The sequence below is a fragment of the Sus scrofa genome, chromosome 16 (genome assembly GCF_054392235.1).
Source record: "Sus scrofa isolate SSC_HxYL_T2T_F1_AM1 chromosome 16, Sscrofa_HxYL_maternal_Yorkshire_Landrace_v2.0, whole genome shotgun sequence".
In the NCBI taxonomy this organism is placed as follows: Eukaryota; Metazoa; Chordata; class Mammalia; order Artiodactyla; family Suidae; genus Sus; species Sus scrofa.
The window spans coordinates 26025324-26042701 of record NC_139398.1 but is presented as its reverse complement, the minus strand read 5'-3'; the positions used below and the strand labels follow the sequence as shown (position 1 = coordinate 26042701).

At 33.4% G+C, this 17378-nt stretch overlaps 2 protein-coding genes across 7 annotated transcripts in view; one reads left to right on the top strand and one right to left on the bottom strand.

The window, feature by feature from the left end:
* LOC146395472 (uncharacterized) overlaps positions 1-17378 on the bottom strand; it is a 491363-nt gene that overhangs the window by 414578 nt on the left and 59407 nt on the right. The window lies entirely within an intron of this gene.
* The window catches only part of CDH9 (cadherin 9), a 131914-nt gene that overhangs the window by 87662 nt on the left and 26874 nt on the right, over positions 1-17378 (top strand). For both annotated transcript variants that reach the window (XM_021076628.2, XM_085001761.1), the window contains exons 3-5: positions 7329-7623; positions 15800-15919; positions 16513-16680. In XM_021076628.2, the coding sequence (XP_020932287.1) occupies positions 7329-7623; positions 15800-15919; positions 16513-16680 (583 nt within the window). The remainder of the gene's footprint in view (positions 1-7328; positions 7624-15799; positions 15920-16512; positions 16681-17378) is intronic.

Genomic DNA, 17378 nt, shown 5'->3' with positions numbered 1-17378 from the left:
ATTTATGGCTTGATAGGTCAGATAATACACAATTCAAGTTGAACATCTCAGGTTGCATGGTAACTCGGTACCCCATGGTTAAGCAATCAGTTTTAAAGCTAAGTAGTAGGACAAGAGATTTTTTCCTCCAAAGGAAATTAATTATTGACAGAGGATAGCAGCACTTTGCTTCCAAATTAGGAGGGTCTACATTTCAATTCACCTATAGGTACTTGTCAAAGGCTCCAACCAGCATCTGTACCTGGTGCTGACACTTTTGAGCACTTTTGGCTCTATTGGATTACATGGCCAAAGTGGTAGAGCAGCTCACACACCAGTCCACACCTGCTGCAGAGAGTTTTCAAGTTCAGAGTCCCACACAAACCATCATCTTTTCAGGTGACTTGGTAAATGGATAGAAATAAAACACCAAAGGGAAGAATATGCTGCTTTCAAAATCTGAAGAAGCCCTCTAGGCATAGTTGTGCCTCTTTTTGGGTTCTAAGATGGGCCAGATGTAACAATTTTTCCTTTACATAGATTGGGTTTGAGACACACTGGGACACTATGAGACAAATCCCAGGTAAAATTCTGTCAATCACCTGACTTTCATACTCCTCTGTTCAAGTTGGTGGATCACATTGATATTTTGGTTCTCCTGTAATCGGTGCTAGTTCAGAGTCTAGTGATCTCAGAATAACCAATCATTTCCTTTTCCCCCAGTGCACAGTTATTCTGATAAAAGGCATAGGTTTTTGGAAGGAAGACTGGGAGAAAGACTGAGCACACATATTTTGGGTATGCATTGGGGTCCTTCCTCAAGAGGACCTGGCATGCTCTATATTCAACGGGTTCTAGGTCTCTAACTTGGCCCAAGTTTGGGAATTTCTTGAGTGGTCATGACTCTGTTATTATGATTCATATTGGTCTTTTTTTCTCTTGACCTTGAACATATCTGCTTTCATAGGTTAAGTATGAATTTAGTAGGCTTCCTATCTATTTCACTTAGGAACATCATAATCAACTAGCCAACACCATAGGTCTATATGAGTCAGACCATTCTGATTGCTGTTTTGATTCTACTGTCCATTACGGTAACCCTGACACTTGTTTTTTTGTAAGTTGAGTGCGGCACTTGGCCCCTGTTACTCTGGAACCCAATTACTCCCATTGCATTTAGGCTTCCCATTTCAGTGATAGTAGTTCCCACTGTAAGATCAGGCTTATAAAGAAAAGTGATGACGAAACTCTTCAAGTATGCCTTGATCTGTTCCTTTCTGTGTTTCTCACAGTAGTGGTGAAAAATAGTAGTGGTCCCTCTGGACCCTCTCAGTGTTAGTAGATCTTAAATAACAAACCTATTCTTAATATTCCAATGTCTGTAAGGACTACTGTTTTTCTTTCTTTCTTATCTGAAAACCCAGACAAATACTGCTTTTATTTATATAAAAAAAATATATATATAATATATATACACACAAATTAATTCTCTTTCTGGAAAATATATATAAGGGTATATTATATTTTATGTGGAAATATATTTGTATTATATTCTTATATAAAACATATATGCATATATGTATATATGCGTATATGTGAAAATATATGTATATATATATGTGTGTGTGTATATGTGGAATTGGCTCATGATTATGGATCCTGGAAAGTCCTAAGATCTGCAGTTGGAAAGCTGGAGACTAGAATTATGATGAAATAGTTCTGATTCCAAGTCCAAATGCTTGATAACTGGAGAATCAATGGGGTAACTTAAGAGTCTGAATGGAAGGCAGCAGGCAAAAAAGCGAATTCTCCCTTATTCAGTGTTTTTTTCTTTTTTTTCTTTTTTTTTAATTCTGGCCTTTAAAAGATTAGGTGAGGCCTACCTACTTTGGGAAAGGACAATCTATTCAGGCTACAGATTCAACTATTAATCTCTTCCAGAAGCAGCCCTATAGTCACATCCAGAATACTGTTAACCAAATATCTGGACATTCTGTGGCCCAGTTAAATTGACATATAAAATTAACCATCACCAGTTTAAATCTTTAGCCTATTTTGCAAGTATATGTTTACTTTTTAAATTTTTCTAAAAACAAACAAAAAATGTAACAGGGCAAAACTAAAAATGATACTGTGGGAAAATAATAATTAGCTTTTGAAATATTTATCTAGTATTTATTTTTCTTTTTTTCAGTGTATTTTCTTAAGTTAAGAAGAAGTAAATTATTTCCAGGAAGTGAGGGCTACTTAGTTTATTGATATTTGAAATAAAAGCAAAAATAAACCAATGGGACCTAATCAAACTGACAAGCTTTTGCACAGCAAGGGAAACCAAAAAGAAAACAAAAAGACAACTTACAGAATGGGAGAAAATAGTTGCAAATGATGCAACGGACAAGGGATTAATCTCTAGAATATACAAACAACTTATAGAACTCAACAGCAAAAAAGCCAACAACCCAATTGAAAAATGGTCAAAAGACCTGAATAGACATTTCTCCAAGGAAGATATACAGACGGCCAACAAGCACTTGAAACAATGCTCAACATCCCTGATTATTAGAGAAATGCAAATCAAAACTACCACAAGATACCACCTCACACCAGTCAGAATGGCCATCATTAAGAAGTCCACAAATAACAAGTGCTGGAGGGGGTATGGAGAAAAGGGAACCTTCCTGCACTGCTGGTGGGAAGGTAAGCTGGTAAAACCACTATGGAGAACAGGATGGAGGTACCTTAGAAAACTATACATAGAACTACCATATGACACAGCAATCCCACTCTTGGGCATATATCCAGACAAAACTTTCCTTAAAAAAACACATGCACCCACATGTTCATTGCAGCACTATTCACAATAGCCAACACATGGAAACAACCCAAATGTCCACTGACAGACAGTTGGATTAGTAAGATGTGGCATATATACACAATGGAATACTACTTAGCCTTAAAAAAGGATGACATAATGCCATTTGCAGCAACATGGATGGAACTAGAAACTCTCATACTGAGTGACGTAGGTCAGAAAGAAAAAGACAAATACCATATGATATCTCTTATATCTGGAATCTAATATATGGCACAAAGGAACCTTTCCACAGAAAATAAAATCATGGACTTGGAGAATAGACTTGTGGTTGCCAAGGAGAAGGGGAGGGAGTGGGACAGACTGGGAGCTTGGGGTAAATAGATGCAGAATGTTGCCTTTGAAATGGGTTAGCAATGAGATTCTATTGTGTAGCACTGGGAACTCTGTCTAGTCACTTATGATGGAACACTTAATGTAAGAAAAAAGAATGTATACATGCATGTGTAACTAGGTCACCATGCTGTACAGTAGAAAAAAATATAAATAAATAAATGATAAAAAATTAAAGAAAATAATTATATTTTTGTACTCATTTTTTAATGAATTTTATGTTTGACTAAATTATTTTTTTAGACTCCAAAATATTTTGAATGAGTGGAAAATCTTTGAAAAGTAAATTGTTTCCATAGGTATATGAATCAAAGTAGAATGTTGAATCATATCTAATTTAATGTAAGAGATACAGATTCAGTTTTCTGCACATTTTAATACACTAGAATAGGATGTTAAATGAAATATTTATTAAATGCAAAAAAGGTATGATATAATATTTTATTAAAGGATTATTATACTTAAGTTAAATATATGGAAAAATAATGGGGAAGTATACAGAAAAATTAAAACTAATTTTAATTTGTGTATATATACATAAAATTTCCACTGAAATTTTATAACAGTATATAGCCTTATTCCTGCTTTATATTTTGGCAGATTATTAGTAATTTCCATAATATTAGTATGGGGTAAGTATTTCTGACATAACACATGATCTTTGCCCCACATCATTTAACATTCTACAATTTAAACTAAATTGCATCATTATCCCTGGATTACCTTTGTTTCAGTCAATATATTTAACAATATTGATAACCAATGAATCACTTTTTTTTTTCCTGTGTATAAATGTGAGAACATTAGTACATATGCTGTGGGAGACATTATGATTTATTTCCTACATTGCTCCTTACTAGTTTTACTTATTTTTCCTTTATTTTATTGAGAAATTAGTACAAATTCATTCATAAAAAGGTATAAGCATAAACAAAAACAAAAGAAAAAGTTTAAAACTGTATAGCTACTTAAAATATTATGTATCTTTTGAGCATATTTTTATGAAAAAACAGATATAAAAATTGAAATTATATTATACACTATATTTTAAAAAATTTTCTCACTCAAATGATTTACATCAACCATGATTTTTTTTTTTTTTGGTCTTTTTGTCCTTTTAGGGCCACAATCATGGTATAGGAGGTTCCCAGGATAGGGGTCAAATTGGAGCTGTAGCCACCGGCCTCCGCCAGAGCCACAGCAATGCCAGATCCGAGCTACATCTGTGACCTACACCATAGCTCATGGCAATGCTAGATCCTGATCCCGCTCAACAAGGTGAGGGATCAAACCTACAACCTCATGGTTTCTAGTCGGATTCATTTCCACTGCGCCATGAAGGGAACACCCCACATCAACCATAATTTTAATGGGTGTATCCCCATAATATGTAGACTGTAATTTTAATGGCTATAGATGATGGCATTGTACATATTCTAACCACATTAATAAGGTGAATATTTTAGTTGTTTCCATTTTTTTTTTTTGCCAAATTAAATAGAGCTTCCAATACATATAAATTTTCTATCTACCTATATATCTTTTTTCCTTTCCTAGTTATATTTTTTCATTAAAAGTATCTGCTTTTCTTTTTCTCTTCTTAGAATAAAAGAACTAGCAATTCATATACATATACAAAAATATTATAAAAAGCTTGAAAAGAGTATTCGAAAAATGCAGTCATTAAAATAATGTTATTATATATCTAAGATGTAATTTTAGTTTAAAAAAGGCAATGTTTTAATTACTTATGATCTGATTTTTCTAATAATCACTGACAATTAAACCTGATGTGTATAATGTAAATGTATACGTTTAGACAAAGGAAATATTTGGTTTTTAAGAAATACATGTTGAAACTCTAACAATTTTATAGATAGATAGATAGGTAAATAGATTGATGGAGGTAAATCTTTTTCTTTTGGATTTTATAGTTTAGTGGGCACAATGAATAATTTCACCAAATGGTATCAGCATCATGATAGGTAAGTGAAATGTGATTTACAATTACAGAGCAAGCATATTTATTCTAGCCTAAAGAGTCAGGAAAGGTGTCCCTAAGAAGAAAATTTTAAAATGAGATTTGATAAACATATAGGTAGGGGAAAATGCAGAGAAAAGGAAGGGCTTTAAAGGGTGAGAGAGATATCTGCAAACATCAGGTGTGGCAGCTGGAACAGGCCTTCTGAGTAATGAAGAAAATGAAATGAAGCAAAACAAAACAATTGGTATGTATAGGGTGTATAGCAAAGTGGATAAAGGTGGCAGAGACACATCTGGAAATGTGAACAAGATAATGCATGATGCATAAATAAGGCTATACAATCCAAGCAATTAATATAACAATAAAATAGATTATTTTTAATATTAATATTATCCCCTTTAATAGAAGCAGTGTAGATTCAACACACACACACACACACACACACACACACACACACACACTGCCCAATATAATAGAAATTTTTATGAGACCAACTCTGGCTTGTAAGACTTTGGTTCTTATACACTGTACCTGGTTGAATATTTTTAAGCTGAGAAATAACATTACTAGATATGTGATGCAGAAAAGTCAACTTTAGTATGGAAAATTGTTTGGAATATAGCAAGAGGGAATGGTTCATATAAGATATGATGAATTTCTGTACTGGCTCAGTATGGAAGTTTAAGGCGTTTCTGTACTGGCTCAGTGGAAATGAATCTGACTAGCATCCATGGGGATGCAGGTTCAATCCCTGGCCTCACTCAGTGGGTTAAGAATCCAACATTTCCGTAAGCTGTGATGTAGGTTGCAGAATCAGTTCAGATTCCATGTTGCTGTGGTTGTGGCACAGGCTGGCAGCTGTAGCTCCAATTTGACCCCTAGCCTAGGAAACCCCATATCCTATGGGTGTGGCTCTAAACACACACACACACACACACACACACACACACACACACACACACACACACACACACACACACACACACACACACACACACACACACAGAGAGTGAATGAAACCAGGGAGGTAACCACAGAGATGGAGACCGATGGATTGGGAGGATATTTCAGAAAAGAAAAGGCTGAATATAATTTTTTTTAACACTGAGCTTGAAAGTGAAGGGCAAATAAAATATAAATCCAAGTTCGTAATTTTTTCTACCATAAAAAATAGATTCAAATAGTCGATAATTCATTGGATAGAACAGGACACCAAAAAAATAGGTGGAGCCAGGATGGAATAGGAATTGTGAAGTGTATGATGGAAGAAATTAGGGTAGAGATAGGCTAGTAAAGACTCAAGTTGCAGAAGAGTCAGATTTGCAAAAATGTTAGGATATTTTCAAACTCAAAATTTCTGTGAATACATGATCCACCTGTATCTTTTAAATATTCAATGAACAACTTTCCACACTAGGACATTTACTTCTAAGATGGGGCCGAATTAGAAGAAAGGAAGATCATTTATGAGATGAATCCTGATACTTTCATCAAATTTTACATATAGCCAATAGAAAAAGCCCTGTGTGTTCTATATCATTTGAAATTTCAAATCAGTCTATAAAACATGTACATTAAAAAAATGAGAACATCATTGTTGAAAGATGTCATAAAATCATATAGGGAATAATCTATGAGATTAAAATTCTCTCTATGATTGGTTTCTCTGATGACCAAGCCTGTGCATCTGAAAACAATATTACATTGAAGACAGGTAAAATTTTAAAATTATGGTATACATCCTAAATTTATTATCATGCTAAGTGCAAAACTTCCCCACATGATTTCTTTGAGTTTAGTGATTTTAAATGTAATCAAGCATATATAACTATTTTACACTTCAAATCTAAACTCATGGATTTTTTTCTTGTTAATATACTAGAGGGTTAAATCATAGAAGCATTCTATTAAATATCTTGGGAGCACTGTTTGAAAAATATATTTTTATTTTAAATTTAGTCTCTCACAATGTGTAAGTATTTAAAAATTTGGAGAATGATAAAACTAAAATGTTTGGTCTCCCCACAGTGAAAAGATGACCATTGCAATCATCATTCCAGTGATATAATGTGGAGATAAAATGCTATTTGTCAAAATTATTTTTTCACCGTAATAACAATGCATATATTTATAGAACTCTTATTTTCTACCCTTCTGAAGCTTCACACTGACCAAGATAAAGGAGATGGAAATTTAAAATACATATTAACTGGAGATGGGGCTGGCAGTCTGTTCGTGATAGATGAAAATACAGGAGATATTCATGCAGCAAAGAAATTAGACAGAGAAGAAAAGTCCCTGTATGTTCTGCGTGCCAAGGCTATAGACAGAAAGACCGGGCGGCAGGTGGAGCCTGAATCCGAATTTATCATTAAAATCCATGATATCAATGACAATGAACCAAAATTCACAAAAGACTTATACACTGCCAGTGTTCCGGAAATGTCTGGAGTTGGTAGGTATTTGTTAATCCGTGTAAACTAAATTTTTATTTATTTTATGTTTGACTAAAGTAATTATTATGGACATATAGCTATAATGTGTGGTTTCTTTCAAGAGAAGAACTATTACTGAAACTATTATTTAGTGTTAGCTATCTCACTTCTAGTGATTTTCAACTGTATGTTTTTAATGTCTTTTGCTATTTTGTAAGTGATATTGAAGATGATAACTGAGAACAAGTATTCCATTGCATTTCAACCATCTTCACCCCTACTCAGCTACCATTCAAACGGCAGTCAAGTTGAATGTAACTTTTGCTTGAAATGAAAGGGATTTCAAATAGTGTCAGCAGTTTTAGACAGTTTTGCTTGCATTATTTTGCATAATAACAACTAATGCTTGCATTTGACAAATTTCTTTTGATCGTCTCATTTGATCATTGAAACAACTTCATGTGGTGAGCATGGGAAATAGAACTTTAAAATCCCATTCTGTTAATTAGAAACCTTGGATTCAGAAAGATTAAGTAATTGAATTAACATCAAATATACTGATAGCATAACAATGATATTTCGATTCTTTTTAATGTTATTTTATGTTCCACCAGTAATTGTTTATCATGGAAAACTAAAAGTAATTGTTTTGTTTTTTAAGGCTGCCTATAATTTTAGATGACATTTGTTATTATACAATGCTGTTTTCTGTATATGTAACTACATTTAGCTGTAATTATATGAAAGGATTAGATTTGTTAATGAGATGAGAACTAACGCTTAAATCATAGTATATTTCTAAAAAAATTCAGTGGCATAAACTTACTATAATATCCCAAATATGCAACTGATTTTCAAAATCTGATATTTAGTTGAATATTATTTCAAAAACAGTTATAAGCATATAACTCTGACATTACTGTAACTAATACATGGGTTTGTCTAAAATAATTTCTTAAAGAAAAAATTATCTTATGTCCACCTTTACTGAGTTATTGATGTTAAACACCTCTTAACTATGTGTGTCATCTAGCCATTAGAACTAAAAGTTTTAAAGAAGTTATTTCCTCTAACCTCAGAGGAAATCCCATCTGTCAGAGAAAAGTGCAGTTCTTCTGACTTTCCAGGAATTCATTCCAATAATATGACAGGGATTTATCAAATTAGATAGGAGTTCTATGAAATAAAAAAGCCTGGGATGAAATATGTCTGTGTCTGTGTGTTTGTTTTTAATTCTTTGAGGGGGGGCCACAGGTGCAGCATGTGGAAGTTCCCAGGATAGGGGTCAAATCTGAGCTACAGCTGCCGGCCTAAACCACCACTACAGCAATGCCAGATCCAAGGCACGTTTGTGACCTACACTGCAGTTTGTGGCAAAGCCAGATCCTTAACCCACTGAGTGGGGCCAGGGATCGAACCCGCATTTTCATGGATACTAGTCAGGTTCGTGACCACTGAGCCACAACGAGAATTCCTTTTTTTAATATTTTAAAATATCTGTTAGCCTGGTACAGTTCTATGAAAGTACTGGATTGGTCCATATAGGTTGATCAGTAGATTAATGTAGATATACATCATGTCATTTTGTGGGTTAATTATGACCTCCATTTCCGCTTCCTATTGATAAGCATTCTAAAGTAGTCTGGTTTTTGGATTAACATTCCTTTAACTGTGGTAAAACACTGTTGTTTTGTGTGTGTATGTGTGTGTGTGTGTGTGTTATCTTGCCAGATATTTTGACACTTAATAGTACAAAAACTTTCACTTATTCTTCTCCAAAAAGATATGATTAGACTTATGGGAATAAAAAGTATAATTAAGATGAAAGATATTTGAATATGATAAATTTTGATAATAATTGATTTAAATTTGTATAACTTAAATTTTGTAAAGCATTACTTCACAATTAAAAACAGAGTACTTGAAGTTTTAATGTGGCACAGAGGGCTAAAGATCTGGTGTTGTCAATATTGTGGCTCTGGTCACTGCTGTGGCACAGGTTATCAATACCTGGCCTGGAAAATTCCATATGCTATGAGTGCAGCTGAAAAAAAAAAAAAAGAATATTTGTCAGAAAACATATATATATATTTAAATTGAAATAATCTGCATTTTCTTATATTATTTTGTGTTATTTAATAGGATATTATCTCTCAATCGGTATATTCTCATAATCTATACACTTAAAGATAGTCTTTCTCATCTGAAATATTAATAGAATCTACGTTCTATTAATAGTTTTCAAATACGTATTACTATCAGAACTAGACTAAGTGCTTCTCTTTTATTTTTTTAAAACCTTCACTTGTTCAATACCTATATTAAAATATAGAATATATGTTTACACATGGGAAAAGGCTTACACATTATCTTGTACAAAAAAAAAAAATCCTTCATATAAGGCAATCCAATTTATTTATGCTTTAAATTGTGGGCAATACAATTTCTCATTAACAGACCTTAAATATGAGAATTTGGGCCATTCCAATTACATTCCCTGCAATATAATTCTAAAAAAACTGAGGAAAGCATAAAAGAGGCAGCTGTACGACTCTGGTTGCAGACTTCAGTACAAATAAATTAAGAACTACAGGTACGAGGTTCCTGTCAGGATTTAGTGGAAACAAATCTGACTAATATCCATGAGGATGCAAGTTCGATCCTTGACCTTGCTCAGTGGGTTAAGGATCTGGTATTGCCATGAGTGGTTTAGGTCACAGATGTAGCTCAGATCTGGCTTGCTGTGGGTGCAGAACTAAAAAGACAAAAAAAAAAAAAAAAGAACTACAGGTAAATCTTGATCATATTTATAAAGTGTAGTTATTAATTTTGGTACTAATATTGATATTACTGCACTAATTGACTTCTCCTTGGCCCGCCCATAGACTTTGTATATGTATCTATTTTTAAACATAAATGTACATTTTTATAAGTATAATATATACATGGAAGATACTATACTTGGTTTAATTACCTCTTATAATAAATAAGTGAAATTGGGAGTTCCCGTCGTGGCGCAGTGGTTAACGAATCTGACTAGGAACCATGAGGTTGCGGGTTCGGTCCCTGCCCTTGCTCAGTGGGTTAAGGATCCGGTGTTGCCGTGAGCTGTGGTGTAGGTTGCAGACGCGGCTCGGATCCTGCGTTGCTGTGGCTCTGGCGTAGGCCGGTGGCTACAGCTCCGATTCAACCCCTAGCCTGGGAACCTCCATATGCCGCGGGAGCGGCCCAAAGAAATAGCAAAAAGACAAAAACAAACAAACAAACAAACAAATAAATAAATAAATAAGTGAAATTGAGCTCAAAAGAGTTAAACTGGCTTGCCCAAAAACTTAGACAACTTATTACTATACTAGTTTTAAAAAGAAAAAAAAAGTTAATAAAATGCAGAGCTAGCAGGATAATTTTAATACTGTAATATTTTTATCCACTATAAAATAATTATTATGCAAAATATTTTGAAAGCTTCTAATTTTATTAGATTTGTAGCAACTCCTCAAAAACAGCATTTTTATTATTTTATTCTTTTAATTCAAATTTCTCTCAATAAAATTAAATCCAAGTAACAGTAAGGGAAGGGAAGACTGCATATTACAATACTACAATAAGATTTATGTAATAATCATAATTTATATTATGTCTAAATAAAAAGTAGATTTATTTATATCCTGAAATTGTATTCTTCTTTTGTAACCCTCTTACCTAATTTAAAGTAAAATACAATTTAACATTCTACTTTTGCACATATGATTTTCTCTGCTGTTTCCTATGCAAATAACCATTTACAGAGAAATGTAAAGGGTGATACTTGGAAACTTTGTTATACATAGATAACCCATATAATATCACATCACATAATAATGCCTCTCTAAAGGAAGTAATGCCCAGTGATTTACTCTAAACTTATTTTTGTTGTATTAGAGATTTTAACTTAAAGAACTGAAAAACTATTATTAACTTTGGGGGTAAATGAAGTCAAAGAGAATAAAGTATAAATTCTTTATTCTCATTTTACTGGGCTTTCCAATGTTCTCCTTTATACTGTCCCCTTCCATTTGGTTATTTTTGTCTTCATATTTTGTCTTTCCTTTTTTCTCTCTCACAAAATCCTCTCCTTGCTTCTTCCCTCTGCCTCTGCTTCTTTTTGTCAGATTCATAAGCCATATTTCATTTTGGTTTTCAAAAATCATGTGTCCCCTCCCCCGCTACTTTTTAGTTAAAATCAAGTGACTTCAGGAGTTCCCATCGTGGCTCAGTGGTTAACGAATCTGACTAGGAACCATGAGGTTATGGGTTCGATCCCTGGCCTTGCTCAGTGGGTTAAGGATCAGGCATTAACGTGAGCTGTGGTGTAGGTTGCAGACGCAGCTCGGATCCTGCGTTGCTGTGGCTCTGGCCTAGGCTGGCGGCTGCAGCTCTGATTGGACCCCTAGCCTGGGAACCTCCATATGCCGCGGAAGCAGCCCTAGAAAAGGCAAAAAGACCAAAAAAAAAAAAAAAAAAAAAAAAAATCAAATGACTTCAATTGACTCTTGAAATCAGAAACACATTAGCATCTTCAACCCAGAACACAAAATCTGGATCATATATAAGGATATATAGTGAAAGAAAATGGGATACACTTTGATTTAGATATTTGTAGGAGATCCCTACATTTTATGTTTTCCATTTTTTGTGGCCATTCGACTTTGATTAAAGATTATCTATCAGCTATATTTGCATGCATTCATCTCCCTCATGGCAAATTCTTATTGTGTAATTTTGGTGGTCTCTCATTTTGGTGGGTATTTCCCTTAACTGGTCCCTCAAAAACTTACCCTCTCATATCATCCCCCTAAAAAAGAATCTGTATGTAATTTTTCACATATCACACAAACAACTCATCAAAGGATGCTTCATACCCTAATCTAGGCCCTTTCTTAGAGGTTCACCTCCTGTAAATTCAATTATGTGTCCAATCATATGTCCAGATAGGCCATTTAGTAAAGTATTTATTTTTTTATTTAAATTTTTATTATAGTTGATTTACAATGTTCTATCAATTTCTGCTGTACATCAAAGTGTCCCAATCTCTCTCTCTCTCACACACACACACACACACACACACACACACACACACACTCTCTCTCTTTTTCTCATATTAACTTCAATCTTGTTCTTTCACAAGTGATTAGATATAGTTCCCTGTGCTATACAGTGGGATCTTGTTGTTTATCCATTCTAAGCATAATAGTTCTCATCATTAACCCCAAACTTGCAGTTCATTCTACTCCCTCCCTAGTACAGTGTTTAGAATGGACCGTCTTTCTTCAGACTGCTTAGGTTGAATCCCCTCCTGTCATCTACCAGGTGTGTGATCACGAGCAACCTCTTTGTGCCCCAAGGCCTACATCCCATGTTTATCATGAGGATAAAATAATGATACAAATCAAGTGCTGAAAACCCTGCCTAGACTATGTAAAGAATTTTATAAATGTTGTGACTCTCGTATGGCTTTGCACTAGAAACTCTGCTGGGGTTTAGAGAGAAAATATTGAACAAAAGCAGACCTAGCCCCTGCCTTTGGAGAGTTTGTATCACACCGGAAAACTTTTTATAGATAACAAATGATATAAATTTTGCTATTAGGGGTTCACTATATTTTACTTTAAATTTAATAAAAATGTAAAATACTCATTTTAAATTACTTGAGAATAAACAAAACCATATAGCTCAGAAAATTTAGAGGTATGTAGAAATCAAAGTGGCATATTACTTTTTTGTCTTTATAAACAAATATTTATAAAATTAGTACAAAAACACATAAACCACTTTTTATCTAATTTTGATACTAAATAGTATTAACTGGGAGATGTCATTAAATTTACTAAAAACAGAAAACAAAATAGGAAAACACAGTAGTTCCTTTTGTGGAGCAGTAGAAACGAACCTGACTAGTATTCATGAGGAGGTAGGTTCAATCCTTGGCCTCACTCAGTGGGTTAAGGATCCGACATTGTGTGAGCTGTGGTATAGGTTGCAGACGCGACCCAGATCCCACATTGCTGTTGCTGTGGTATAGGCCAACAGCTGTATCTCCAATTTGACTCCTAGCCTGGGGACTTCCACATGCCATACCCGCAGCCCTAAAAAGCTAAGTAAGTAAGTAAGTAAATAAATAAATAAATGCATCCATTCCTTAAAGTTCAACACACTAGGTATTTCTTTTTCTCATTTTGCTATGAGAAATATCAATGATATGCTATTAGTGTTTATTAGTGTCTAACACCATTCTAATTACTACCATGATTCTGAGACAGAGGACAGTATTTTACATGGGTGTTTTAGCATTTCAGTCACATTATAGGATTGGTTTCCATTCTAAAAATTCTTTTTTTTTTTTAGGCCAAGTAATTTGGGGTAAGTTCAAAGATCACATACCTATTAATAAAGAGCAAATGATCAAAACCAACTTAACAAGAAAAAACATTATTAAATAGTATAGAAGAGTGTTTCTATCTGTGCCTGTAATAAACTGATAGCCACAATAAAAGAAAAATGAGAGTTTGGTAGCAAAAGAAATATCATAAAATTGATTAACTACTTGCATTTCACATCTCAGTTATGCTTAATAATTCATATTTCAAAGAATCCTCAAGTATGAAAACAATTCTTAATATAACTAATATATGTTCACATAGGGTTATATAAAAATAAATTTAAATCAGAAAACCACTTTGGTTGAACTTTTGAACATTATTGTGGGTTGGAAATCACTTTACAATTTTTGCTTTGGTCTAACTTGGACATGAGTGGGTGTTTTTTAAATGATAAAAGAGTACATCTAGGCCTGACTGAAATGCAGTGTGTCCTCATATAGGACATACCAATTTTGCTGCAGCTAAAGAGACAGAGGCCTCAAGAGGAAGAGCTCAAGTTTTCATTTTATGCTAATTAATTTTGAGAAAATATATACACGACTTGCAAATTCATATATTGGTATTCAAATACATTGATGGGAAATAAAGATGCCAGTTTAATCTTAGTGTGCAATACATTAGTTCTAGAATCTGCATAAGCTATTCTGCATAAGCTGCATAAGCTATAATTCTGCATAAGCTATAATGTTGGGAAACATTTTCTACAACTCAATTAGACAAGCTATGAGTGTGTAATATACGGAGAGTATTAAAGTAGATGACAGGGCCAATATGGAACCCACTCCTCCAAAATAATTTTAAAATCTTTGCAAGAATCATATTAATATTTTGAAAAATTGTGTATAATATACTAGAAAATGTCCTACAAACTCGTTTTGCTCAGGGGACACATGGTAGGCTTTAGTAATGGTACTTTTAGAATCATGCCTTGAAGCTTTGTGGAGTTCTACAAAATATAAGAAAAAAATCCATCAACATATTACATTATATTTAGCTCTGAAACCAAACCCTTTAAAACTCTTTTACATTTAAAAATAATGGTAGTGACAAAGTTAAGAGAAAATAATTTTATTTTTATAAAATAAATTAAACTAGGAGTAATCTTAAATTATAGTATTGCCTGTGACACAATTATACACTTTAACTTTGAATGGGTATACCACTGATTTACATCCATGTAGCAAATAACACATAGCATATCAATAAATATGTATGACCATGTTAACTACATTTTTTTAAAAGGCATGGACATTTAATAATCATGTATACCTGACACATCAAAAATTTTAGCAGTCAATTTTATGTCTTTTGTTTGTTTCTTTATAACAACACCACCTCTTTATTTTCATTAATTTACCATATAGATTAATTTATCAGACTGAAATGTAGCAGGAATGCTTTCAATGTTGGGTTTTCTTTGAACACACATTTCTAGTTAACAATAAATGTATTAACTGAAAATTGCATGTGCCCAGTACTCAGTGAAAAACTTTTGTGTCATAATATTTTCAACCAACTAAAAATTCAGTGCACTTTTTTCATTATATTCATCTTTATGATAAAATTTTTTGGATTTTAGCTCAGACAATATTATTAAGGAATATTTAAATTAAAAAATAAAATAGATCAGTAATTTTTTGAGCAGCATAATTTAAACAAATTTCTTGAAACTTATAACATGATCTAACACACCACACTTCCAGTATCATATTTTCAGAAAGACAGCTTCAAATTTATAAGTATTTAAGTGTCTGTGTTTGGGTGGGCATTCATGTAGGTACGTCTGTTATACAAGTGACTGCAACAGATGCAGATGATGCCAACTATGGAAACAGTGCCAAAGTGGTCTACAGCATATTGCAAGGACAGCCATATTTTTCAGTGGACCCAGAATCAGGTATCAACATTTAATAGTTGGTCTCTTTCTCATTATGTAATACATCTTGATGCACAATTAATTTACAGATTTATTTTTCTTTTTTTAAAAAGCTATCTATTAAGTATCACGTTTTTATTGACTCCTTACATTTATTCTATGAAAGCAAAATCAAATATTCTATCCATTTAAAAGCTTTGAACCCTTAAATTCCTTAGACTGCTATTTATTGAGTTTAAATTTATGGCTCTATATACAAAATTTTACAGAGATTCAAAACATTTTGTTTCCTAGGAAATATTCAAACAAAAAATGTAACAATCACCAAAATCAAACAAGTTTATTCATCTAAAGATTTTTGACTGAAGGTAATTTTTTAATCAAAATGATAATTAACTGACTTTGCAAAACTCCTTCCCTGAACAAGAGTCCATGAAATAATTTGTTTCCATTCTGTGACTTATGTTAAATTGGTTATGGATTGAAAGACTTTTTTAGGTACATTGACGTGTTATCATGTTTGTTTTGATTAACTTCTGTAAATGGATCTTGCATGGCCTCATTTTAAAATTCCTTGATTATATTACAAAATTTTTGTCTACTTTTTCCAAAAGGCATAATAAAAACTGCATTACCAGACATGAGCAGAGAAAATAGAGAGCAGTACCAAGTGGTTATACAAGCCAAAGACATGGGCGGCCAGATGGGAGGCCTTTCTGGAACCACCACAGTGAACATCACTCTGACAGACGTCAACAACAATCCTCCACGATTTCCCCAGAGTAAGGGAGGTTTCAGTGATCTTATGCGGAGAGTTTCTCAAACATACTACAAACAGTCCCATACTTTTACTGCTAGTTTCACTATTAGTTTATGCATAAAGCAAATACACAACCCTCACCCCCAAAGAATATCGCAATTTCCCACAAATTAAAAGTGACTATGATCATTTTCATCACGGAATAGGTAATGCAAAAAACAAGGAAATGAGGTTCTTTATGGCAATTTTAATTATCGTCTTCTACCTTTTGAAGAGATATAAAATTTCCCAGACTACTTTTCCTCTTATCTCTTTCCTGGCTAGGAGCATGGACTCTCAAGTCTGACCACCTGGATTCAAATACCATGCCTGTCACTCTTTTTGTTTGTACATCAAAATTATAACCCCTTACAATTAATTATAATACCTTACTTAACAATTCTAAAACACAAGGTTGTTGATGTTTTAATATCTATGAAATCAGATACTAAAGTAAAATTAATGCAAGTTGATTTAACTGGTCAGGTTTTTCTTGCTTATGAGCCCATAGCATTGGGATATACCTTGTTTGTATGGCATCAGAGACATATTAAAATTTGCTGGTATCTGTTACCTACTTGTGAAGATTAAATCAATCAACAGCCTTTTAGTTGTTTCTGTTTTTAGGGATGTATTTGAAACCAGGGATTCTTTGCATGCCATGAGGTCCTACAAAAACAG